This window comes from Apteryx rowi, unplaced genomic scaffold (genome assembly GCF_003343035.1).
Source record: "Apteryx rowi isolate R43461 unplaced genomic scaffold, aptRow1 scaffold_12, whole genome shotgun sequence".
Lineage (NCBI taxonomy): Eukaryota > Metazoa > Chordata > Aves > Apterygiformes > Apterygidae > Apteryx > Apteryx rowi.
In genome coordinates, this window is record NW_020447419.1 from 4,213,658 (window position 1) to 4,241,483 (window position 27,826).

General features: G+C 41.9%; 1 protein-coding gene across 10 annotated transcripts in view; it reads right to left on the reverse strand.

Annotated features, from left to right (window-relative positions):
* PIKFYVE (phosphoinositide kinase, FYVE-type zinc finger containing) overlaps positions 1-27,826 on the reverse strand; it is a 96,626-nt gene that overhangs the window by 44,029 nt on the left and 24,771 nt on the right. For 8 of the 10 annotated variants that reach the window (XR_003257288.1, XR_003257290.1, XR_003257287.1 and 5 more), the window contains exons 3-14: positions 26,281-26,399; positions 23,300-23,471; positions 22,376-22,583; positions 19,772-19,861; positions 15,864-16,002; positions 13,050-13,207; positions 11,828-11,939; positions 9,892-10,039; positions 9,233-9,400; positions 3,559-3,621; positions 1,018-1,147; positions 489-669 (exon numbers count right to left, since the gene is read on the reverse strand). Coding sequence is in view for 6 of the 10 variants with exons in the window: in XM_026088921.1 (XP_025944706.1) it covers positions 489-669; positions 1,018-1,147; positions 3,559-3,621; positions 9,233-9,400; positions 9,892-10,039; positions 11,828-11,939; positions 13,050-13,207; positions 15,864-16,002; positions 19,772-19,861; positions 22,376-22,583; positions 23,300-23,471; positions 26,281-26,399 (1,688 nt within the window). In the remaining 4 variants the exon portion in view is untranslated. Of the gene's footprint in view, positions 1-488; positions 670-1,017; positions 1,148-3,558; positions 3,622-9,221; positions 9,401-9,891; positions 10,040-11,827; positions 11,940-13,049; positions 13,208-15,863; positions 16,003-19,771; positions 19,862-22,375; positions 22,584-23,299; positions 23,472-26,280; positions 26,400-27,826 lie in introns of those variants that run through there. The other 2 variants (XM_026088925.1, XM_026088968.1) reach the window with 2 other exon arrangements.

Consider the following 27,826-nt stretch of genomic DNA (forward strand, 5'->3'; position numbering starts at 1 on the left):
ATCACTGGGCTGTCTGGCAGAACTGGATGCAGCATCCGATAACAAATAAGCTTTTCTCTGTAAGGAAAGTCCTTGTGCTTTGCACGGGAAGAGTTAACTCCTCCATAATCACAGATTGGGTAATGGGTAGTTACAGGGCAAGAGATTGCTACAGAGTCCTGCAAGCTACCTATCCAGTGCTCAGCACCTCTCCAATCCAAGCACAGAACAAGCAGAAGCCAAAAATGGAATAAAGTCATCACAAAGGTGTTGCTCTTTGCTACCTTCTGCAGCCTATAGCCTGAAAGATGTCAGCTCCAGGGCATTAAAGCACCTTGCACAGAAGATGCAAAGTTTCCTTCTTTTCCACCTCACCCAAAAGAAACGTGTTTGCCAGTTATACCACTGAACATGCTGGGGGTGAGGGAAAGGGGACCCTTCTCTTCAAACAAAGGGTGCTGCCAACAGCTACATCCTCCTCTTCTCTACATCCATTCGCTGAAACTCACTTTTTTGATGTGGACAAATTGACGTATATCCATGTCATCATCTCTGTTTTTGACATCAGGCCGCACAGTCTGAACTACCTGGCAGACCACAGGTACAATGATATCCCTCCAGGACAGTGACAGGGACTCATTGTACAGAAGCTGCTGAAGCAGTGCCATCATGTGGTTGTGATTAGCAGAACTATAAGAAAAAGTAAAGTGATTAAGTTTGTGGTGGGGGAAATACAAAGCAGTGATTAGTTGAAGTCACCTTTCAGAAATTAATTTCTTAACATTTACAGTGCAGTAAGCCATCTGAAGAAACAGCTGTCTAGGATGTTCTACAATCAACTTTTGTTCTCTTACTTCAAGGTATAAAATCCAAGGAAAGAAAACAATCAAAAGATAATGTAAAAACATCTTTTTCTTAATGTATATTAGTCCCTTATACTGTCCACGGGAGGCCAAGTCCCACTGAAAGTTGGTGGAACAACAGGGCTTCAGGAATTGTTACTCGAGATATGCAAACTTTTTTCTACATTTTTCTTACAGCAGCCTTTCCATGGCTTGTTTCTCCCCATTCTCTTCTCTCAGCAGATCCAGATTGCTGTGGTGCCAGCCTAGCGGTGTGAAAAAGAGTTCTTTGGACTTCTCCTCCACCCTCCTGTTGAACAACGATTCTGTAAGAGACAAACCAACCTTGTTCATAAGGCCACAGTTGGACACCCGTGTCTTTCTGAAAGGCTACTTCAAAAGGAAAGACTTTGCTAAGACATCAGTCTAAGCTTCCTGAAATGCTGAGTTTGAGCTAGAAGTTATGATAGCATGAAGCTGCAAACAGTATTGAGTATAGCAGTGGTAAGCGTACAAAGGAAAAGTGAGCTACTGGAATTCTTATATTGCCAGTATAGAGCAGATAGCTTGTTTTTCCCTTGTCTTTGCAAATTCAGTAATAGTCAGTTCCAGAAGAAGAAAGTTGTATCACAGTGTTGCCTATAAATAAGTAGCAAATTCAAAATATCTTGTATCATTATAATGCATAATGTCTTGTATATTTAGAAGATTGGTCAAAGGCACTAATTTCATTCACAAAAAGCTACTGCTTTAAAGGCATCTACATAGAATTAGCATTAGAAGTATCCAGCAATTTAATTCAAGCTACAGCACAAGGACATTTGCATTTTAACACCCTTCTTGAAAGCAGAGAAGATTTGCTCTTTTTGTTCTAATAAAATAAAATAAATAATAATAATAATCTTTTCTTCTTCATCTTAATTTTAAAGTCAAGCTTTGGCTGAACAGCTTACCAAGAACACTATCATGTGCTGCAAGTACAATTATTGGGTATTCCGTTATCAAGCAGATACAACAGAACACCTATTTCTCATTATAAGAATATTTCATTTCTTATCTATCTGACCCCTCTCCCACAAAAGACACTGATAGTTCAATCTTCAGTCAACCCAAGTCTTCTCAGTAAGCCTCCTTTACTTTCCAAAACAATCTCAAAACTTATTAACCCTATATCCAGGTTGTCCAAAGAGAAACATTTGCTACTGTGCTACCAGATTATACCAGCCTAGATTAAGTCTGGTAGACCAGCATTAACGATAATAAAAATACTGGCCTATATGAATATAACTGACAAAGAGTAGCTCATTTTCCTGGGCCTAAGTTCCAAAAAATAGCTTGGTAAAGGTCTTATTTAGCAGGTCTCCTGAAAATATTTTGAAGAAATGCTATGCTGCCAATTTAGACATCAGAGTCAGAACCTCTACATGACCTGTAGTCCTGATCCCACCCACCATCACTTTGCTAGTTAGGTCCAGAAGGAGCTGTTGGCAGGCTGGTGCATCTATACTATTTTTTTTTTTAAACCCTAAATGCCAGCATAAGCTATACCAATTTCTAGTTTTGGAAACAGAAAGCATGTTTCAACAGTATAGGAGAGTCCCCCCTTGGAGGGGGTCACTGCCACTTTCAGCCCCTATACTATGCAGAAAGTGCTTAGAACTATTCTCTGCTAGTTTCGCAGTGCCAAGATCAGAGGCTATTTCAATACAGTTTTCTGCGCTTTGAAAGAGCTATTAGGTTATTTCCCACAAAGGTATTATGATATTCTAGAGGGCAGTCAGAAACTTCCCCATTCTCATGATGGGTGACTGTTATAAGTCATTTACGTTAATAGTGCATAACTTTTCATCAGCAAGCATGTAAGCCTTCACAGTTCAAGCTTAAAACAACTCTGAGTGCATGATCTGACTGCAGAATCCTTATAATATTGCAATTCTTATTATATTGAAGAAAGTCTTTAAAAGCAGTAATTTATTTCTTCCAGATGCTCCTTACTCAATATTAGCTATATAAGAGACTAACAGAAATTACATAGGTTTTTTCCCTTTCCCCTCTCTGCAAAAGCCCAGTTATAAATCAAGCATCAGTTTATCTAAAGATTTAATTTTTCTGACTGCACAGATACTGGGTTTCCCCCTCATTTCCTCCTTTTATGAGCCCCCCCCCCCCAAAAAAAAAAAAAAAAAAATCAATCATAGCATCAAAGTAGCATCAACTGGGGAAAAAGCCCACAAGTACACCTGGCCATAATACTGGAAGGCACATGGTTTAAACTCACAGCTGTGTCCAGGGGCCTTTCCTTCCAGTAGCAGTAGTGACAGGAAACCCAGAAAGATTTAAGAGATGAAGTTTTGAGCTACTCAGTAAAAGTGCAATTAATCACATCAGATGTTTGTTTCCTTGCACAGAAAGTCAGAATTAGTGCATATTATACAAGTTTGTAGGTGGGGAAGTTATGAACAAAAATGACAAACCTTGCCACTTAGCTTTTACTTTATTTATTTAAGACTTTCCTAGAGTGCTTTTAAATCAAGAAATCCAAGAAGCCAGTAGACAGCTTGCAAGTGCATCCGAAAGAGGTTAGAGTGCAGTTTACATACAAGTTTCTCCACAAATAACTTTAAGTTTACAATCAAGTAAACCTCTTCAAAGGGTCAATTCTCTATTAAAGGAGTATTGAGGAGTTTTGATCATTATACTAAACCACACAACAGCAACATTTGAAAGTTCCCCTTACCTTTAATAAAAGCATCACTTATAGAGAACATCTGCTGCCCTCCGTTGTCAGGATTCAAGTACTCTGAAAAAAAAGAGAAGAGGGAGGTAGGCGGAGACAGGAAAAAAAATGACAGGTTACGCTGGCATACCCATATAATTATATGATGTACACGCCCACACCATAAGAAGCAGCATTACTCATCTAAATGTTTAGTCATTAATTTAGCAACAGCTTGATGAGTGGTCAAGACAAGAATATCCTCTCATTCTTGTTCTATCTGAAAAGTTTTAGGAGGACAACAAAATAGTCCTTATTACTGTTAAGAAACCAAACTAAGTTAGACATGAGCACAGAGTGAACTAGCACTGAAGAGTCTGCTTTTCCAACTGACACACACTTCATTTTTCTAGACCTGAATACAAATGTGTAAAGCTGTGAGCAGACACCACGTGAATGTCCAGACAGGGAATGTCCTCCTCATTCAGACCTAAAAATGCAGCTTCAGAAACCATTTTGCTGCCACATTCCACTTAAGTATTTCTGGTGTTATCTCAGACTCAGGGAGAGACCAGCCATAAGATTTCTCTTACACAGCGATGGAAAGACAGGCTGCCTTTCTTTCAAGAGAGCTATAGAAAGTCTAAAACAGTCTGAAGTGTTTGGAGGAACCCAGGCTGATAGAGGTGGACTCCCAGGAACAGAGAAAGCTAAGAGCTACGTATCAGTGTATGTATGGGAAACAGGATGAAGCTATGGATGTAAGCACATCTACTACACTTCTTTAGCTTACTAGATCACCGAAAAAATACCAGTGATCTTTCATGCAGACTGGGTGACTACAAAAAGCTTGTTTTCTCTAGAGGTCATTAGTCTGTTACGTCTTTAGTTAGTTAACCAGCTTCCACAAAAAGTGGTTGTACAACTTTAAAACAAAAGCAGTAGTCCAACTTCATGTTGTATGACGATCCAAAGTCCAGAGCCAACCTTTTACCACCTCTCTTGAGAAAGGACCAGACCTGCTGCCACAAACAGAAAGCAAAGCCAGGCAGCTTTCAGACACCAACAGAAAGCAACAGGAAAATGACGGACACAAGCAATCACAAGTCTCTGAACAGCAGCATGCAAGAGACCCCTTACACACCACAATTTTAAAAGCCTAAGCTTATCCGCAGATATTCGGTTTGAAATCAGATACTCAACGGATGCTCTGGGTACCACACCTGGGGGCAGAAAGAGAAGTTGCAATCTCTCTTGCAGCCTAATGGTATGTACTGATTCCTTTTACCTCTTGCTGAGATGAAGAGTATAGCACTACCACCAACCTACTGCTTGATAAAGACTGGCTCACCTTCAGCATTCACCCACAGTCCTACAAACTAGCCAGAGAAAGTCATGTTGGGCTGCATCTACACATGAACATGTATTTTAGTACCCCTATCCCTCTCCATCTTGTAACAGCTTCAGGGCAGAAGCTTTTAGTGTGAACACACTCAAATTAGATCTGACATAACCTGACATGGCCAAGGCAGGAGTCATCATTAGCTCAAACCTAACCTTGGTCTTACTCTGGATAAAGAAGCAGGTGACCACTCCAAACCAGGATCACTTTTCTGTAATAGAACTTCATGTCCTGAATCTTTGCTTACAATTGTGCCTCAAAAAGAAGTTCCTGGCGTGGTAAGAAATCTGTTCCTCCTCCTAGAGTGGACAGAGGACACACCCATAAGGTGAGGGTTTGAGACAGTCAGTGAGAGTAGCTAACATGCATTTGTTACCTCACACCATCACTACATGTATCACACCATAAAAAGTTTTAGAAAAAAAGAAGAGGTTCCTGTAGCATATTTTGTACCTTTGTCTAATAGCAGTTAGCTTGTAGACAAGGGGTACAAAATCTATCTTACATGCCCCCCAAGCAGCTGAAGCAACAAAAAAGAAAACCCCCTCACACCACAGAATACTGTATGCAGCTTGCTCAGTCTGATACTCAAGGGCAACATTGGAAGCAAATACCACAATGCACAACCAAATTTACAGCTCTCCCATGGAAACCAGCAGGTAGAGTTTTTAAATATCTTTTGGATTGCCCTGACTAAACATCAAAATGGTCTGGCCACAAACCACAGCTTTTCTTCTAGATACAGAAACTAAGCATGAGTGCACACACAGCTTTCCTTCTACAGCACCATCCACAGATGCTCACTGAAGCCTGAACAAAAGGAGGTGCATGAAAAGGGCTCCCAGCAATCATGTGGTAAGCCTTGGCAGCAACAGTGCTAAGGAACCCTGTCATGCTGTTCTGAGATCCTCTGCTCTTCCCCAAGCCGAGCTAGATGCAGACATCAAAATCTAACTACCTGAAATACCTGCTGCCAGGATCAAGGATACTTGGCTGTAAGGACATTTAGAAAATACAGCTTTCCATACTGATACAGTATCTCTTTAGAAACAGCAACTAAGTCACCTTTAAAATAAACCGATTTAGCCACTTAAGTATTTATCTCTTCCCCAGAAATAAATGCTGGAAGTAATCATGTTCATTTCCCATTTTGAGTCGCACCATAAGCAAAGTATCATTGTCTTTAGGCAGATGATACTATGAATAAGTCGCTTGTAAAAAGATACTACAAGCCAAATAACTTGGAGTCACTAGAATTCCATGAAGATCCAAACATTAGTCAGCCCTGAACACCTCAAGAAGTTCTGCCACTAGACTGAGACTATCAACAAATCACTCTGTTCTGAAACACTGCTGGCACATCACAAGCTATTGCTTCTAAGCAGCTGACCTCTGACTGGTGGAAATTGCACAGCCCTTAATCATTTGAAGAAACCCCCAAACCACTTAAAGATTGCAGAGTTGACCTGCACTTTGAGCTCTGTTGTTTTGTCCTCTTGGCCCTCCCCCAATGATTGTGATTTACAGTTGTGAGGAAATTGAGTTACTACCCTGAAAAGGTGGTTGTCATCTTCAGTTTTGCTTCCTTATTTCAAAGCAAATTAAGTCACTGTAAATTTAGTCTCAGAACAGACAATTCTGAAGAAACCGAGCCCAGTTAAACAGTCCATAATGGGCACAAGGAAGTTACAGGTCCTTGACAACTACAAACACAAAGTCACTGAACAACTGAAGTGCTCTGTTCTCAAAGCAGCATTGAACTCTTAACAAGCTAGTCTTGGCTGTCTGATCAGCATCACTGTGATGTTCATAACACCCTGAAAGATATTTTTCGTAGAATACAGACAAGATAAGCCATGGTGAAAGCCTATGTCTGAACTCAGATTTTAGTATTTTCTGGAACAAAGTTTTACAAGTCATCCCTTTCACTACTCTAGGCACTGTAGTGTATGCTGTAGGGTTTTCTCCCACATAATTTTTGAAGGCCTTGAGCAACAAACCTCTAGGCACCTAAGAAATCTCAGTCTCACCATGTCTAAGAAATATTTTCTGCTGTTCAAGATGATGGCCTTCATTTTAACTGTTTGCTCCCTGGTTAGGGTTTTTCTCTAGAGAATCTTGTGACAGGAAGCCAAAAAAAACCACGTAGTAACTCCTATGTATCTGCAGAGGATACAGATTTTTCTGAAGACAGTAGAATAACGCTTCCTGGTCCACAATGTGCTTTAATGACTCGCACCTCCACCGTACCCCAATTCTGGGCATATTACTGATAAATTTACCTCAAGGCAAAGCCAGTCTCTTAAAGGAATTGCTCCCAGTTTTCTGGTATGAATTGCAGTCCTACAGAATAACCTGGTTCAGAGACCACGCATTTCAGAGACCGATAACAAGCACCAGTCAGCAGAGATTCACTGAAGACAGTGGAGTGCTGCTAATTTATATAACTCAAAACCCCAGTAGAACCTTCTCTCCTTTCAGTCACCTCCCCACTTGCCTTTTCTGTCGATCTTCTCTGAACTCTCCATCATCAAAATCTTTCTTACAATAGCTTCAGTTCTGGCCATAAAAAGCTTTGATTTGGTTAACAGTTTCCAAGAGAGGAAGGCTCTCTTATGTTTCCCCTTCATCATGTAATGGTTTTTGCATAAGCAGATAAAGTCTGAGATATGTCTGCAACCAGAATCATCACTCTACAAGTCTTAACACTGGCCACAGGCAAACTGACTACAGCCTGCTTTATTGGCAGCACACACTGATAGCTAACCCTAATACAGCTGTAAATTTACAGGATACTGCAGCACACCTGGGCCTTATTCCAGCTCATTTAATCCAACATCCCTCCTTTCTAACAGGAAATATATCCCTTGATATAGTCTCCCTCTCCACACTTTTCCTTCCCTGCAGATGTACTAGCTTTTCATTTGATTATGAGTGAGCTGCAAACTGACACAGGAATCACTAATTAATTGGTCTCAGGAGTTCTGACAGCTCCTCTCCCTTTTTAGTCATCAGTTCTCAACTCAAGTTACAAACCTACTCCTGCTCCTTTCTTGGGGAAAAATAAGCACATATATTTTCTTCTCCTTCTAGATATATTTTTAGCAAATAACAAAAGGTGACTACAATGGGCACTGATAAATGCCCCCTCTAACTTGCCTCACTCACCCTCTCATGTCTAAGGCACTCTGCTAGTCAGCTGTGAACAGTTCTCCCTCATTCTCTTTTTCCAGAATTTAGTCACCATTTCAGTTTCCAAGAATGCAATCTTTGTGAAAGCGTAAAAATAGTCTTATATATTGATCCACACCAACAGAAGAGGACTGTTAGACTTCATAGAAGGATGAACTCATTAGAGGGAGTCCTAATTAATTAAGAGTGGATCATCCTTTACAGTTGGAAATACTGAAGGGGGGCGAGGGGGGTGAAAAAAGACCATAGTTAAGACTAAGAAACTCCTTAGAAGCAGACAAGGATAGAAATCTACAGAGCCGCTGTAACTTTAGGTAAGGGAGCAGAGCAAAGACCATCAATAGCTACCCAGCATATAAAGCAACTAGAAGTTACTAGACCCAAGCCAGTGGCAAGCTCTGGTTTCAGTCAGCCTTTGTGCTATTTACAGAACAGAACTGTCAACAGGGGGAGCACACTATCTTTTCATAGGGATTTTGCTCCTATTTAGAATCAGTAAAGCACTCCTTTAAGAAAAAAGCCTTCTAAAGAGGTCTTCAACACTATTTGATTTCTTCCTATTTCTCTTTTAAATGGAGGCTCTCTATTGAAAATAAGAAAGTTATACATAAGGATTAACTTAGCCCTTATTGCTTATCAATAAGATTATTCTTTTGTCAAATATAAGCTTGTTACAGTAGGGTCAGTGATCAGCTCAGAATTCAAGTTAATTTTGTTTGTTTGTTTGTTTTCCTGCTTGGTCTTCCAGTTTAGTCTCAAACTGGAGAGATGAGTATCTTAAACTGGTTTATGCATGGACTATTTTTTCCACCCCAGTGAGCCCGAAACTGTATGTGTGGATCTGCCCCTTATGCATGGACAGCAGGACACCTTGCTTCAAAGAGAAAGTCACAGGGGAAGTTACACACTCTGCAGAGAAGGTAGTTTCAACAGGTCTACTGTGCCTCCTCAGAGGTGAGCATATCAAAAGTGCAGGTGAGTGCCAACTAGATATTATATTTCCCCCTCTAAGACAGCTACAGAAGCAGCATCCAAATAAGCTGGTGTTATTAGGGCCCAGCTCTCCATCATGTGCAACTCCAGCTGGTGACTACCTCATACCTTTTTGGTCGGCAGGGTGAGGGGGCACATGTGGGTACTTGGAGTGCTTCTTGATATGGAAGTTCACGTTGTCCAGCTCCACGTTCAGGCTGATGGAGGCGGCTGAATCACTGTCCATTGTGGACTGGAAGCTGCTGACTGAAGTGCGCTTGCTAGGGCTGGCGGAGTCTTTTAGTGTTGGGTAAGGGGGAAGATACAGGGAGGAGAGGGGTTCAAATGGATATCATGAGGGTACCGGAGAGGAGAAAAATTGTCTTTAATACATGAAGCCCAGTGTGCAATGCTACAGGAATACAGTGTTTTCATATTTCTAATCTTATCTTGATGTGTGCACACTGACATATTCGGTAGGCATTCTTTAGTGCTTTGTTATGGGGCCCAAGTCAGGCAGGAGTCTGCCTGAGAAAGAGAAGCAGAAAATTTACATGCTTCTCCATCAGAAGTATGAAGTTTTATCAGCTCCACCAAATACAGAATACTGTATTCATCATAAGAAACAGGAGGACTAGCTAGGTTAGAGTTTGCTTGGATCTTTACAGCCCCATGCACGCACACGCACACACACAAGCAAAGCAAGACATGGTTATACTATTATGTCCTGAGGGGTCGGAGATAGCAGGAACAAGGCAGAATAAAAACAAGACTCAGCTGAAACTCACTGGCCAAATTATCTTCTCCTTCATCAGCAATCTGCTCTGTGTCACTGTCATCAAACTTGATGTCTTTGAACCAGGATGGCTCAGAGTGCCCCTCTACGGAGTTCACAGAGTCACTGTCTGGAGAGGGGGTTTCTGAGAACTCCGTGCTCTGTTACACAGGGAAGAAAAACAGGTGTTAAAGTTCACCTCTGCTGAGATATCACGCTGCCTACTACACATACAGATCAGACATTTCAAAAATCAAAAGATACACTCAATGGGCTGAGCAAGGTTAGTCATACAGCCACCCCCCCACCAGCATGAAATAGGAACTGTTTGGAACAGGAAACAAGTATTTCCTTACACTTCCCACACTGCTTAGTCTCTGCCTCCTCCCCACTTCCACACAAGTTGTGACTAAGTGACACTAATGGACAAATTTATTCTACTGCACATTTTCTATCACCATCCCCAGCTAAAAAGTTTTGAATGCTCATCACTCCCAAACCAAAAGGGATGACAAACATCCTTGTGCATGCACAGCTCCTGGTGGAGGCTAAGTCTAAGTCACAGGAGCAATTCTGTGACTGACCAAACAGAGCAGCTCTAATAGCTTCACTCTCAAGCCATGCCCTACCTGAGGCTAGCTGTGTCAAAACAAAGCCTGGCTGCAAAGACAGAGCCTGGAGAGCATCTTAGCAATGGCCATCAGCCATCCTGATGCTTCTAATCATCTCAGGAGGAAATTCTCACTATCATTCCTTTGGCTACAGCAAGTACAACAAGCAACCAAGTCACCAACACTGCTTCCCAGGACTCTTGCTTAAGTAAGGAGAAATGAGATCAGACAGTGCTTTCAGCTGATGAGAGCAAAAATTGGCTTTAAACTTTGAATAATACAATTCACTTACAAATAGTTACAGCAGGGAGAAGCATTTGCTAGCTTAGGGCAAGGTTTTACTAGCAAACTGAGACAGTGTGGTTAGCTAGCTGAGATGCCAGATGGACCCCAGAGCAACATCAACAGAAGACCACATGAATGTGGTCAAGACACAAAAGGCATGAGGAAGACAGGCTGGCTAATGGCAGCAAGCTTTCTGACTGAGGTTCATAGTACAGCTGAGCCGTTCTTTAACATGAGAAGCCGCAGAACATGCAAGACTCACAACTGAATGCCTTCAGGTGACAGATAGGCTATAGATATCTTGTACAAATTAAAAAAAAAAAAAAAATCCAATCATTCAGGCTAGTGACTGTCTTTACCCCTCAGCAAGTCTGATTGCAATGAAATAAGGTAGGACAGCATCTATGGTCACTGGTACTCTGCCTTCCTCTCAGTCAGTCAGTTCTGTTTGGGAGGCACAACAGAGGCACCCTCCCGGTCTTGCATCATGTAGCTAATTACTGTAATCGCTGAAGATAAAAGAAGTCACCTTATTTCCAATATGCTATAGGCAAAAGATTCATTCTTTGAAAGGTTTTAAAGAAGGAATTTTACACATTAGTAGTAAATGACTACTGTATCTTAGTCACCAATAATTGCACAGCAGATTGTACATTATGCATGTTACAACACAGCCACCGCAAGCACTGCCTGTACCGTTCCAAGGTCACTGTACAAAATGTCCACCATGAGGGGCATTGGCCTAGATCAGAGACTGCACCCCCTTTCCTCTACTGTAGGCAGCACTAAGCATAACAGCTCATCTTCCACAAAAGAGGGTCTAAAAGCTTTCTGGGTAAAAGCAGCTTCTTCAGGCTTTAAACTATGGATGTAAACTAATTGATTTAATCAGACAAAAAGCCTGTGCATCCATTCTCTATACAGGACAGCTGATTTAAAAAGCACAACATTTGCTGAGAACAGGATTAAAAAGACTCGAGTCAGCTCCCAAGCCCAGCAAGAATTGCAACTTTCCTACCCCCTTCCTCTCTCAAGTCAGATTCACCCTTTTACCTGTAACGGTCGGTACAGAGCGTATTCATCTCTGAAGAGCTGATCATGATGACTGACACAATCCAACCAGCGTCCATCAACCAACGCTTGCCCTATTGCAATGGCTTGGGCCCTGGAGAGGTAAGAGATGTTTTTGTAAGTCTAGTTGTAAATACAGATGGTTTATGTTACAAGCACACTACAAAAGGAACAAGTCATTTGCTAGGCATGATTCTATTCAACTCTTCTGTATTCCATTCCCCTATTTAGCCAGATACTATTTAAAACACTTGGAGAGGCAGCAGAGCTTACTGATTTAAGTACGGAGCTAGATCAAAAGATTGCCAGCATTCTAAATTCAACCGACGTGTCCAGCAAATGATTAACACCTACTGTCTGCACCCCTCCAACATCCTTAACTTGAGCTATAGATGCTAAGCATCCCTGCTGAGTGAGGACCCTGGCTCTGCAATCTCACTTTTATCCCCCTGTTGCACAGTTAGATATACCAGATCTTCGTACTCACTTGCAAGATTAAAAACCTACCTGTTCTACCAAAAATTTAGCTATCAAAACCTATTAGTGATCCTTGATCCCAGGGCCAGACTCACTCCTTGGAAGATAAAGGACTGCAGCAGTCGGCTGTCTTTTATACTGCACTCTGAGCTTGGACAGATTAAAGTGGATTTTTCCCAGCTTAGTAGCAAGAGAATGCTCTGTGCGGCCAAAATCCACCCTGTGGAGCTGGGAGAACACAACTCCTTTTCGAGTTGTGTGTTAAGCTCTGATATCTAAGAGCAGAGGCTTTTGCTAACAGACATCCAAAAGGCACGTGGCTTAGGCTTAGGTGACCCTACTACAGTTTTCCATTTACCAAACTAGAGCACAGAGCTCTGAACAAATTTTTTGGCCAGTCTTCATAATGTGCTCACTGTTCTCTGTCCACTTGAGTCATACTTATCCCATGGATAAGTATGGAAACACAGCTAAGTATGGAGAAGATGCGTGCCATACTAGCTCCTGAACCAGTCAGCCCCCCCATCCCCTGTTGTTTCAGGCCACACAGGGTCAGAACCCCACCTGCCTTCTTGGGCAGCAAAGAGGAGATCTGAGTTTTGTTTCTTTCTCACCTCCCTGCAGAGGGGTCTACCTTCACAGTCTAAGGTACCCTATATTAGTTAAAGCTCACAGCCTTCTACCACAGAGATGGAAGACCCCTGCCTTCCTAAAGCATCAAGGTTACCTTGTGGCTATGTGCCCATTTCTGATGAGCCAGTTGACCAGTTCCTTTCCCACAATGCAATTGGGATGTGTCCGCAGCCAGTAGCGATGGTCCTGAAACTCCATCCCGCTGTTGTGATGGCAGATTTTCTTCCACAGATCTTTCAGCTGGACTGAGTCCTGGACAAGGAGATAATGTGAGTTACTTACTAGTACGATTTCGCCACTGGTTTCAATGGCATCAACCTGGGCCCTCAGATCAGCTTCTAGATCAAAAGCCCTTCACAAACAAGCATACAATCTAAGCCATTATGCACAACCTATAGGAAGGCACAAATAGAAACAGCAGACAGACATATATGGGGTCAGCTCCTTGCATCCTTTCCTTTTATGAAGTCACAAGCGAGCAAAGAAGAAACAAGCTGGTTACACTAACGATTGAGGAGTTTGCTCTTAATGCAGTGAGATTCTATACTGCCGACAAGATACACTGCTGTCCTCAAGTGACCTAGTCTCAAACTTCAGTGGTGTGTTTAAATATAGGGACCAGCGAAAAGTCACCCTTTAGAAGAGGGGTTTTCTACATAATCTGTGTTCATCCTAGGCATTGTGAAGCATGCTAGTCCGTTATCCAGCCCAGATGTAAAGCAAGCATTTGACAGACACACTGCAATACACGCTGCTAACTTTGTTCAGGTTCTGAAATACCATTTCTTATTGAGAATTTCTTTCTGTACTGACCAGTACCAAGTGCAATTTTGATACTGCCAGCTTTGGCTACTAAGCAAGATTTATATACCCCTCCCAACCTGACTATCCATTTTTGAAGCTATAGATCTCTTTCCCTCATCACTTACACTTCAGCCTGTGCCTTGACCTTATTCCCAGGCTTGCTAAGCATGTGTGCAAATTCCTGTTTAGGCTATGCTCCATCCAAATTGAACTGTTTGCTCTGCACCTGCCCCCCCCCCCAACACGCACGCTGGCTTGGCACTGCACAACCAGTTGTTGCTGAGCGGCAGCTGGGACCTGGGAGTATTTTGGGAGAGGAACAAAGCAGCCCAAGGGATGAAGAGTCACTGCAGTTCACTTTCTCATGTGCTTCACTCCAGTTATATTTCTGTGTAACAAAAAAGCTCTGATTAAGCTTCAACTGGTTTCAGCTTTCCAGTTCAGAGCCAGACTAAAGCCACTTTACTTTTCCAAGGGTGCCCTGAGATCCAAGAGCTTTCTGCTTTTATTTCCAGCAAAGGTTGCCCTGGGTTTCATTTCAGAACCCAGCATCAGCTGCCCCACTGCCACACCAGCTGTAGTGTTTAGGAAGTCAGTTACAGAAAATGCCATAGGACCAGGAGATTCAATGCAAGTGGCAATTCCACAGTTCAGCTGCCCTGCATTTTACCATTAACTCACATGATGAACTCAGGAAACTGGGCAAACTGGCAGAACACAACCCCTTTCAACTCAAGGATTCTGACCTCTAATTCACAGAGGTATGTGCTTATACCATGTATATCCATCCTCCCCTATCCTCTATTTCATGAGCAAAGTTCATTAGTCTTCTGAATGGAGCATGTTAACTTTTAAGTTAACTCCTGATATGGAGTCAGCTCCTTATACTAAGGGCATTAAACAAATAGTGGGAATTCACAGCAAATCCTACATTAATTGACACTACATCTTCTGTTCTTGCCTGAATAGAAGCAATATTACCAACTTCCTTCTCCCCCAATAAAGGAAACAAACTACAAAATTAAAAAACATGAAGCTGAAGCAAATTTGACTTGATCATCTTGTTCCAAGTTGCATTTATAGCATTTTAGATTTCAGATTTTTTACATTAACGTATGCACGGGAGGAAGCCAGGAAGACACCCCTTAACAACACTTCACCCTCACATTGTTCCCCATTTACAGAGCACCCAAGAAAGTAGTGGTGCAATTACACAACTACTAGAGTGTTTCTACACCCTCAGAAATGCCTACTTGTATGCAATCTGATGACAGGAGGCAAATATCCACCAATGTAATTTAGCCTTCCTGGAATTAAATGGCATAGAGAGCAATCTTGAATCTTTGATTGCATGAAAAACCCTCCCTTCCCTTCTCTTCATCTTTTTGCCCTCTTTGTTAGAACAGCATCCCCCCCCCTAAAAAAAACCAACCAACCAACAACAAAAACACAAAAAACCTGTTTTCTCCTTAATATTTTACCAGAACTGCCACCTATAACACTCCCATCTGTGGGGAGGGGATAACAGGATTACTCAGAACACTTTGTTACACATTGATTTTTCTTTGAACAAGTACGTCACTACAAGCTTCTATAAAACAGGTACATTTATTCTGCAAACAAGGGGAGGGGGTCAGGTTATTTTTTTGGCCCAATAAGCTGTAACAGCTTTAACTCATTCATCATGCTGTAACACTTTAAAGCAGCCACTTAAAATTCAGATTATGCAGCCTATAAAGGGGAAGATCTGGACTTGAAGAAACAGAGAATCAGGTCATTGGGTTAGAACAACTGCACCTATGACAAGTTTAATACACAAGGAGCCACCACACACCCGCTCCATGCACTGTAAAATGCTTCCCAAGATTAAAACTCTGAAGACCTTTATGCAAAAGCCACATAAAACTAGGATTTGTTTCAGGAAGACAGAAGAGCTCAAAGCAGCATCAATATCCTCCATCTCTGCAACAGCAGGGGAGAGGAACCATGTAAGAGTGCTCAGATGAGAGCCTTTAAAGGCAGCAAGATACACCTGCTGCATGACACAAGAATGCCAAACTTTACTGCCTTCACAGAGCAAGACAAACAGAAGCCTGAATGGTACCAGAAGGATTTTCCGCTCATCCTCGCTGGTCTCAGCCTTCATATGCGTGCGACTGGCCTGGGGGCTGACGGATGTCTCATAGGCAGGTACCATCGGTGAACCCGACCGATCCAGCGACAGGTTAGTGATGCTGGCTGATCTGGAGTGCAAGAGAGAAGGATTGAAGAGTAAGCATTCATCATACGGTGCTTCACCAGAGCAGGCTGTGACCTTGCAGCATGCTAAAAAGGAATGTAAGCCTGTGACACTGTTAGCACTCTGAGGAACTGACCTATTACTTAAAGTTGCTTTTCTTCCCCAGTCAAAGCAGAAGGTAGAAACCCTAGAAAGCAAGTGTATTACTCTGGAACTTTTTTTTGTAAAGCTCTTTGTAGCAAGGAGTTAGAGATAAATTTTGGTACAGCAATTCATAGACGTCTGCATTGCAATGGACTGGGGATAAGATGCTGGGTAATCTGAAGCTCCAGCAGTTTGGAGGCAAGAAGGATGCCAGCAAAGGCAACTAATGCCAGGATCTCTAACACAGCAGCGAGACTCCTCCTCTCCATGATCCATTGAAAATCCCTTATCTTCAGCTCTGAAATATATGGCTGACAGTTCACAGTGTAAAGAAGTTTGAGCACACGTCCCCCAGGGTGGCTAAACTGTCTGCTGGAGGTCAGCCCAGCTGGTGACTTTTTTCTTGCCCTGCGACATGGAGCATCCCCCTGACCTCAGCCCAGCTGTGAGGAAATACGAGCTGTGCACTCCAGTACAAACACACCATCGTTTTGCAATAATCATTGCAAAGTTACAAACAGCTTCCATAAAACCGTCTGCTCCAATATTCCTCAGCTAGACTAAGCCTCTGAAAAACCCAGAGTGCAATTTCTTTTCATCACCCAGCAGCTCCAAAGCATGCAGTGTAAGCTACTAATGTTAACAGTGCTGTGAGGAGTAAAGAAGGAAAAAGTCTGTGTATAGCAACAGCAAAGTTCAAAATGCCAATGCTGAACTGCCTCAAGAGGCTTGAAATAGTCTCAAATGGAGAAACTGTTGCTGGCTTGTAGTCTTTGGAATGGAACTCAGATAGCTCTGAGCTAACTCTGTTAGCTTCACAGAACTAACAGATCCTCTGATTTTTCCCAGGAATTCTCCATGGATAATGGGGATGAGCACAGGTATGAAATAGCTAACACCTGCCATGCTAATTCAGCTTTTGTACTGCAAGAAAGTAGGCACTGAAGGTATAACAGTCCCCAAAATCACTGCTTTTTCTTTCCGTTTCTTGAGCAACAGTACTGGGCTGATAAAAGGTTCTGCTTAAGTCCTTTTTAGTCATTCACGCAGAATCAAAGGCAACTATGTTGACATTACATCCATATACACTTCAATATGATTAGCAAAAACTTTGTCATAGGCAGGCATTGGAGGCAGGCAAAAACTCTGCCAGTGTTCTGCTACTGTTCAGACAGTCTTAAATTAAAGAAAATTAGAACTGATAAATCAGTCTGGCAGGGTTATGCAGCTTAAGAGAAGCATTCTTGTGTAGAAGCTGAGACTAACATTAAAGCTCATCATTAAAAGCACGTCCCAGTTGTTTCACAAGAGCTATTTTAACTGTGCCACCTAGCCGTAAGCAGCAGGGATTTTTACTTCATGTAAGAGGGCATTAAGCAAGAGTTAGAACAGTCAGGCCTTGTTTCATATCTGTGTTCTTATCACTTCTAGTTACTTTTGGGACTCAGTTGTATTTGGTCTAAAAAACGAGAGGGGGAGATTTTGTAATGAAAACCCCTATCTTTTAGAAGAACCTGCAGAAGAAGAGAACTCTGAATCCTTCTGCTTGCAATGTTAGACTGTTGTGCTGTTTTTTTTTCCCCCCCCATAAATAATCAGTCTGAGAAATAACAATACACATACCCCTCACCCACAGAAAAAGCAAATACTAAGTAATTTGAACTATTTCAAACTAGATTTGCCCAACCTGCATCTTTTAGCAGATTTCCTCTAGAAGGAGTCATGACCAAGCTTGCCTTGAAACACCTACAGCTGCTTTGAGACGATCTAAGGCCTAGTACCGCTTAGCCCTGAGATCACATTCTGTGATACCAGCTGCAAAAGGCTGGAGACAGCCTTCAAAAAGCCAATAGCTTTGTTTCCACATCCTCAGGATTTGGCAGAGGTAGGTTATACGTCTTCATTACTTTTCAAATGTGAGCCTGGATGCTAAGGTTAGGCCATGAACAGCCAGGGAGAGTTAAATGTTAACCTGAACAAGCCATTTGGGCCTGCCAGAACCAGCTCAGAACCCTCCTGCTATTGCACGTGTCAGCAAACAGCAAAGGCCTTCTAAGATAGGCAACATCAATTCAAACGGGAAGCAGAAGAGTATTCTCAAGGTCTCAGATGTCTCTTGACGTCATTGCAGTTATTTAGCATTGAACTTTTAACTCTGGACTCCTTGCCATGTTTGCCCAGCACTGATTTTTGGTACTAGGTTACTCACCACTATTTTCACTCCCCCCAGAGCTCTTTGCCTCTTTTTGTACAGTGTGCACCCCCTCCTCACTGTCCCCATCACACAGAAGATAAAGCCTTGAAGCAGCCACAGTTCCCTGAAAGGCAAGCCCAGCGCTCTTTTCAGCTCAGTCACTGGGTCTTAGCTGGTCCCACCAGATCCCTCAAAGTCGCTAAACGTTCTGCCTTTGTGCAACACCAATGTGAAGTCATTGAATATCTCCTTGCTCCATCAACACTGAAACTTAGTGATCTTTGCTCTGCTCCTCATATCCTTGCCTCATCTTTTTTCCCCGATTTAACCATTATAGAAGTATTTAGCCAGAACCATAGCAGAAACACTGTGAAGTGGAAATTACTTGTTCTTCCAGTCCCAGGCCACTTAATGGGTTTAAGCCTAAGCATTCACAAGTTATACTAAAGCTCTCATGCACACTTCCAAGTTCATTCCAGCACCCCTGCATAAAGACCTATGATGAGATTTGAGCTTAAGGAAGTCTGGTAACTTAAACAGGATAATATCTAATGGAAGAGCAGTAGGGAGCAGAGGAGGGAAAAAAAAAAAAAAAAAAAATCAAGCAACCCAATCCAACTGGCAACAGCTGCTCTGGAAGATAGTTCATGTAGCGCTGTCGCAACCTCCAACATTCGGGACAAATATTGAGTAGGAAGTCTGAAAAATATATTTTATCTCAGGGCACCATACAGAGGACCTGCTTACTGGATTTCAACTACAAGACACTACAAAATTTTAGATGCTGCTCTGGCTGATCCTACAAAATCCAGAGTGAAGTCAGTTTATCCAAGATAACCCTTTCATGAGCCCTGGATGCATACAAATGCCCCAATGAAAGAACCAAAGCCACCCAAGCCTGCAACAGCTGTGGCACAGGCTTCTTTTACCTAAAAAGGCAGTCACAGTCTCTCTCACTCTCCTCCTCTGCTCCTTCATGATCTTCTCAGTCTTTGGCTCCCATAACCAGCGCTATTTATTGTTCCCTTTTCTTTGGCTTCTCAGTTCTCTCCCTTTCTTGGACATTTTCTTTCCCTTTCTGTCCTCTTCATAACCCAATTTGCATGCTTATCTTTTCAACTGCTGGTTTCATTAAGACAAATATCTGGAATCAGATTAACCAACTAACACTACTGCATTTTCAACCTCTCTTCACCACTACGGCTACCTGAATGACTCGGCAGCAAACTACAGGTTCCTCAAAAGTAGTAGTTTTATTAGTGTGAATATGTACATCAATAATCTTTGCTTACCATTACATATGAGCTCAAGGAGTCCCATTTTAGACAAAAGACAGCATGCTCAGTAAAAACAAGACCCGAAATACAGGCTTCACAGGGAAAAGTATGCCAGAAGTGCAGCCAGAACAGGAATTACACAGACATGATTAGTTTACCTGTTCCTAGCCGGAGACTTCCCAGCATCCTCCTGGACAGACCCAAGTCGCGTTGACAGTGTAGTAGTTGAAGAGTCTGGGTGAATCAAACTGCAAGGAAAAGCTGTGTGTTACAGATGTTTGAGAGTTGCCACATATGGCAGCATCAGAACAGCTGAAATAGAGTTAATGGTAATATTACCTCTCATTCACACCCATGATAGTTAAATCAACGGGGGAACAGAGAAATCTTTCACCATCCGCAGGCCAATGATATCAGGAGGGAGAGAGCACTCAGATCTTCTCCTTTTAGACTCAGTCTTTGACAATGCTGCCTCTTCGCCCCTATTATGTTATTCTACCTTCCCTCCCTCTTCGTCCGGAACCCTTCCTCACATATCCCTTCCTTACTTGCTGCTATTCTATGCTTTGGAAGTAGAAGCACCCCCATTCCACAACAGATCTTTGCTATACAAGGAAAGCTATCTATAGCTATCGCTAAACAGCTTTTGCCAAGATAGCCCAACAAGCTTTTGGAATTGTTTAACTTTATTGCTACCACATTTGCCCTCCTTTCCCTTCCACCCCAGGAGGAAGGAGAGCAGATGTGTGTATACCTACGATACAAATTCCTACTGGTGAAACTGTATCAGATACAAGTCACCCCTCACTATGCTCCAACGGATACAGCTGCACTGGCTGTGCTCTGGGATGTAGAGATATTAGCCCAATAAACGCTCTTCATGAGAGGACACACTCACTACAACTTTGCCTGAGTAGTTGTATTTGCCCGGAGTGTATCACTCCCTTCACTTTTAAACGACATGGCCCTCCAGGTTCATTAAAGCAGGAGGCCATGCCTTGACACTCCAAGTGTTCAAAGAAAAAAAGCAGTGTGGGACAAGTAAATACAGCATCACTGCCCCTAATGCTTTTATTGCTGCTTTTCTGGAGCATGCAACAGGAGGAGAGGCAAGAGCCTCGTCTCAAACACATTATTTTGGGAAGAGACTCAACTCAAGTTTTACACAACACTCTTCTGAAGCAAGCTGTTTCTCACACAGAAACCACATATAAAAAACACTGCTTTCATAACAAAGCTGTGAGTTCCCGCTTTCTGCTGTGGGGTAGTTCAAGTTGCATGTCTTGAGTTTATATCTCTGAAGGCCAACCAGCAGCTTACCAAATCCAGCACTAAGAAAGCACTGTAGCTCATTGCAAGGGTCTGCATTTTAGCAGCAAGAGGCATTGAAGAAATGTTTAATTCCCCTAAAGCAACAATAAACTACCTAATCTCAATCTCTCTCCCTCTCACACAGAAAACACATAAGCAGTCCACGTATAGTCAGTGCGTCTCCAAACAAGGTTTGTCACTTTAATAGAGCAAGAATTATCAGCATTTCAAGAATAGACAGTATGTTTCTCCAGTGCTATAAAGCTGCCCAAAATAAAGATACAAGCACTTTCTGTATATGCTCATGTCTAAGAGCTGTTGTATTGCCATAATAAAGATATTAATAACAGATCAGAAGGCAGAACTAATGCTATCTTCTATTACTTTGTATACCTGAAGAGAAGCATTCCATGCACACATACTCATCCCCTAATTCAAAATTTGGTAGTATTTATCCCAAGTATTTCAATATATCGCTTCAGATAGCCATGACATTAAACTAGATCTAGTTTCCTTTATTTAGGTCTAAAGTTGATTATTTCATTACTTCCATGTAGTAGCACCATACTCTGAAGAGCAAAGGGCAAAGCAAAAGTCAGAGCACTTGCTGAAGATGGCCTTTGAGGTTTTTCCTTTATTGCTATCAGAAACACTAGAGAACAGATTTGCTGAAAAAGGCACACAAGTCACACTGACACTGCCCTTCACTTAAAAAAAAAGGCTGATTCATCAGGACCTTTTTGGTAGTTTTACACTTGCTTTACACTGTACTTCTGTTTTTAGGGAAATTGGCACAAAGAACACATCTGCTTATTTCTTCTCCCCCACATTAAGTTAAGTTGAGGCCCTCAGGCCTTGATTTGTACTAACCTCAGGCCTAACTTGTACACTGCTTGAGTAGAAGTACAGTGATCTTCTCTTAACTTTCCAAAAATAAAGATCCCCCTCCCCCCATTCAAGAATAATAAGAAATAGCTTTGGAAAGGAGATCAGAAAACCCTTATAGCTGTCCCTTCAATCCCAATTCAGTTGAAGCAGGAGGTGACTTCTGCCATTTCTCTCTTATTTGCCTAGAGAGCATCTCTTGTTTTCTTTTGCCCAACCCAAAACCCAACTAGTAAAGAATGAGTGTCACACTGACTTGTCTCTTGATTCATTGGTGTTTAGAAGGTTTGGTTCTAATTTTTAACTCTGAAGCTAGAAGCCTGCTCTGTCACCAGTATAGATCCAGTGAGCCAATAAGTTAAAGGATGAACTGCAAGTACTTTAAAGCTTCACTAGAAAATGGTCCCCCTTTCAACCTGAAAAGAATATTACAAGCAAGCACAGGATCTTTTTACAGCAGATATACTTTAAGTTTACTAGATGGAAACCACTAGTCTTTGTCTAAACAGGCAACAGCCTGATAACAGTAAAGATTCTAGAGCTCAGCATGAAGCCATTTGTGTTACCTTTGCCAGGTTAGATCCTCCTCCAGAAAGATGTTGCGGCTAGCTTTCCGGCTCCCAACTGGTGTGCGTGGCTCACCAGGATCCAGTACTGATACAGAACATGCAGAATCTGACAGAGCATTCAAGTCTTCTCCAATGGAGTTACTGTCTGTGGAGTGTGCATAGCTTAAGGCTATTTTGCGGCAGTAAGTGCAGGCTCGGAGATCCCCTATGGAAAGAGGAAGCAGAGAATGTAAGCGAACAGGAACAAATAGTACTCTGTTTCTGCAGGATCAGAGGTGTGTGATGGTGAGAAAAGAAGAATTTCCGGTTTCAAAACTTCTTTGCATGTTTAAGTCTAGTTCTCATACCTCCTTAAAGAGCAAAGCCCCAGATAATTATACATGCAGGCAATCTGTTCAAGTCAAATGATGCAAAACACATGACCAGTAGGGGCGAGTCTGGTTAGAAAGAGAGGCAGAACACACTGAAATCATGGTATGACAATAGCCAGTCAGACATGACATACCAGTTTATGTCTAGAAATCATTATCTCAATCAAGAGATGTCTAGAGTTTGGTAATTAGTATCAGAAAGAGTTTCTCCCACCCCCATTAGAACCTGTGGCTCATTATATTTTAAAGCCACTACTAAGTGCAGCTTTTACTTTGACACACATTTTGTAGTGGACATCCTTGTTACACAGGGGCCATATCTTTTTTGTCATCACAGACATGGTGGTACAAACATGTGGACATGGCATAAGCCACCACTAAGCATGGGAAAAGTGTTAGAAGAAGGTTCAATCATTCTTTTTTCTTATTTCTAATCCCCTTAGAGACCTGCACAGTACTTAGCAGACAGATACCAGAATCTAAGAAGCAGTAGTCGAAACGGAGCTGAGCATAGAGTATGCTCAGCTACTTCTCAACAGATAAACCCTACCTGTGTAGCCCATGAATTTTCCAGGGATTTCCTGATTGCAGCATCGACTGCAGAAGATCTGCCCACAGAGTCGACAGTGGTGCCTCCGCCGGAAGGTGGTGAATTTCTCACTGCAGTCATAGCATTCTTTGCATTGGCTGTCAGGCATCCAGTACTGCTTCAAGTCACTGTCCTACAAGGGAAAGCAGGCAGAGAGATACCTTTTCTGTAAATACAAAAGCATGTTTAGATTCATCATTGCTTTGTAGACTGCGTGCATGGAAACGATAATTTTGTGTGTGTGTGTCTGTGTGCAAACACACGTGCACAGAAAGGACCTTTTTTGTGGCTCTACAGAAAGCCCAGAAGGTTAAGAGAGTTCTCAGCTGTGGGACTAAGTCTGGTAAACCTTTGCCTTTTTGATCCAAGACGGAGGTAAATCAGATAAAAACTATCATGAGCTGTAGAAAAAGGGCAAGAAGTAGCAAAAGCACAAAGATTGTTCTTCCTTTTCTCTTTTGCCTCTAGCACACGACAGGCCCTAGCACAGTTTATTTTAAAAATAACATTGGTTGAAGTTAAGGTATCCAGGGTAAATTAAGCTATCAGAAGTTATCAGTGCATGTAGACCATTTCAACAGCTAACACTGGGATGTACCTTGAAAGGATTATAGAGACATGTAATAAAGTATCTTAGAAAAGTTTTGTTAAATGCCCAAACTCTTCAAAACCCAGTAAACAGTGGTAAAAGCCTGTCTCAGACTGATGTAGTTTCAGAACTACAGGTTAACTGCTATGTGAAGACAACTGTGAAACAGACATTCAACAGAAAATGTTATATACTTATTTATAGCATGGATGCAGCCACAGGAGGTTTTGCTTTTGCCCTGTTTAAGGCTTGAAAGCAAAGAAGTAAAACTTCCATTTCGTGTTTTAGCTATAAACAGAGCAAGATAACTCTCTCAGTTATGATTCTGAGCACATCGGCTGCAAGCACCAAGGATAGAGACAACTGCTAATGGTCACATGATAGCTCTGACTGGAGTTCATTCATTTGCTAGAGTTCAGTTCTGTTAATGAGCCTTTTTAGAGGGACTGAATACACTGAGTTTTTCTTAGTAAGATAAAGTACTGCAAGAATTTTCACAAAACAAACCAAGAAGAAAGTGACTACAGAAAAGACAGATGATCTGTACTCTGATTTTCAAGTAATGAAACAAAAGTACCCCGAAGTAGGGTCTGTTTTTCAGATGTTCACAAAGCAGAGTTTGACAGAGCTGCTAGACCAATTTTGAGAACTAAACATCTATGAACAACAAGACAGCATTTCATACTGTCCGCACCCAAGAAAACTTGTATAGAAAGAGGCCAAAGACTGTTTAAGAGAGTCTAGACACCTTCAGCATGAATACTAAGTTTCAAGCACGGAAAGACACAGTGAAAAGCCTTTGCCAAGGAACTGCTGCAAAGCAGCAGAGGATCCTCATGAACGGTTTTTGCTGTGCCTCTGCAGGATGAGCCAAGTCTCTGGTTCTGCTACCTGGAGAGCAGCTCTTCTAAGCAGCAGCCTGCAGTGCCTCAGCCCACCGTCTCTCCCATACTGCCTGCACTACGCTTGCACATGGCTGGCTGTTTATAAACCCAGCCACTGCTGGGTTTATCTGTCTATGTATATGCATGTATATACACACACACTCAGGTGTCCATACATACCTCCCTATTTAGAGAGGAGCAAGAAGGCAGGAAACTGGCAACACCTTCAAATGCTTGCCTGGCTCTAGTCAGAGTCAGCACTCTCATGACAAGCACAGCCTACAGTGAAGGACTCCGAGCAGGAGTGTGGCTCCCATTAGCAGCAGAGGCTGCTTAGAGCAGCACCTTCTAGGATCTGGCACGTTTTCTACAACAGTAAGGTGGTCTCCCGTAGAGCTAGACTGAGTCCACCGTAGGAAGGAACTGTTGCCTGAAGTGACTCAAGCAAGAAATGGCTGCAGTCAGTGGCAGTGATGAACTATGGTTTGCACAGAAGTTGACAGCTAACGCACTGCTTGCGGAGAAAGATCTAGATGTATTCCAGACTGCTGTGTCCTGCCTGTTTGAACACTTGCTTCTCTAATAACTTTGAAAATGTCTGAAAATCTCCAGGGCCTTCAGAAGTTGCCACAGCTGAATATTAGTAGAGGCCATACTCAATGTCCTGCTCACCACAATGACAGGCTTAATTCTCGCTCACAAACTTCATCATCTCCACCAAAGCAAAGTTACTCTCACAATCAGAGCAGCACTGGAAGCTGAGCAAGTTTACCCAAAGTCTATCTGTAAAAGCTGTCACAAGACTTTTTCCTTTTCATATGGTTTAGTTAAATGTACAGTTGCCTGTTCATGCGTGTTCCCAGACACAGCTTTTATATTGTGACTTATAAATAGTTGTGGCTTTTTTTCTCAACCAGATCCTCCTCTTAACAGCATGGTCCCACACAGCAGAGGGAGGTGGAAGCAGCAAATCAATAGCAGCCACTGAACCCTTACCCAGTTGAATCAAAACTGGTTAACAGGACAAGTCTTTCAGACAAATATTGCTGGCTGGTCCCGACCATAGTAAGTAGCAGATTTAATTCATCCTCTGAATTCTCATTGCTATTTATGACTGACAGGGTGTTTCACCTGATTGTGGTCAGGCCTTCAAGGAAGAAAACAGTCAGGTAATACTAGATTAGATAATAAAGAAAGGGGAAGGAGTGAGAAATGAGAACATCTGACCCAAGTTCAGGAAACTTAGCAATTGAAGTTCTTCATTCTCACGGTATGAAGGATTTTTGACATCTGTCAAAAGTTAGCATCAACTTAAACAACTTCAATTTCCCCCACACTCAGTGATTTTATTTACTCACTCTTCACACGTTTGCAAAAATCCCCATGATGCATCTAAGGTGCAGCTGAGGGAATCCCAGTAAACATTTGTTTCTGGCTACTCAGGCCTACAAACCCCTCAGAGGAAGTACCTGGCTCTTCCCCTCCATGATTTCTTTGAGACGCTTTAAGACAGTGCTGAGGCTTCTTAACTGAACTGCTGTGCGAGGATCATGACCTCCAAGGGGCGGTTCCACTTTCCTTCGATTGTCTGGAAGAGAAAGGAGAGCAGTAATCATTTCTTCCATGGAACTCCAGTGTTTATGTGGTAACACAACACCCCATTAGAGAGAGAAACATTCACAAGTGTACACAGTTCACAATGTTACAGAGTGTATCATTTCTTGCCCTTGCACCCTTCTCCCTTTCCCCACAGGGAGCCTCTGATGCCAGATAGCTTGCTTTGACTGACATTTTAAATAGCATTCTCTAAGTGTTTATAAGAATTGATTTGAATTCTCTGAGAATGAAAACATGCTTTAAAGAAAAGAAAGAAGTGATTTTCAATATACTATATGAACCTTACAGTAGTCTTTTAGAAAGCAGTGAAGTCTCATTTTAGAATGCCCTTTAGGATATTAATATTCACAAAACAACTGCAACAATATTTACAGTCATTCTAGGACTGATGCAAGTCAATGCCTTAACCTGAACCAATTTATAAATGACTACAGTATGTCTCAGGACTCCATAGCTCAATTTCTATTAAAGACAGTAACTCAGAAGAAAATGCACCCAGAAATCCACATACTTTTTTTTTWAAAAAAAAAGAAAAGCCAAGCTGTTGAAAACCTGTACAGACATCCTTATTTAACTACAGCAAAGATAAAGACACTCCTGGATAAAAACATGAGACAGTTAATTTCATTTCTATAAAATGCCAGATCACTTTGAATCATTGTTTTATGAGTTACAAACAGGGCACTTCTTTCCAGAAAGATATGCAAGCACAGCTCTTCATCTACTGAATATTTAAACATTTTCAGAGTCACTGTTTACATTAGCAACTTTTCTGAATAGTTTAAAGTTTCTTACCAGCTTCGCTGCTCTCCATCTGACTAGCATTTTATTTTCACTCCCCTAGTACAGGAAGAACAGACATGGCTGCTTTTTGTTTACTGCTTTAGATATCACTGATGTCAGCGGGAATGCTGACAGCACCAGCAGAATTGCATTAACTGTTGCAGTGCACTAGGCTGTTCCTTTGTGTGCAGAAGATGGTCAAGAGATCAAAACCTTTAGGGTAATGTGATTAAAACTCTGGCATTCCATGACTCTTCTTCAGGTTCTCAGTAGATGTTTTAAGTTAATCAGCTCACATGTAGCTACTTAATGACCTTTGTGCAGCAAAGAATCCACAACAGGAGGAGACAATTTTAAAGAGATGCTAGAGTGCTTAGACCTGGTTCTTTGGTTAGCCACTAGAAATACATTAAAAAAAAAAAAAAAATCAAACTACTATACTTTTGGACAGTACCAGGTTGAATATTTCAGGGTGATTAAAGTTACTAAGATTTCAAGAAACCACTGATAATACCACAGAAACCTTTGTCTCCTACTTACTTCTATCACAAGATTTGTGCTACATTTACTTTCCACTCTCTCATGCTGTAACTTTTCAAGGGTAACCTTCTTTCC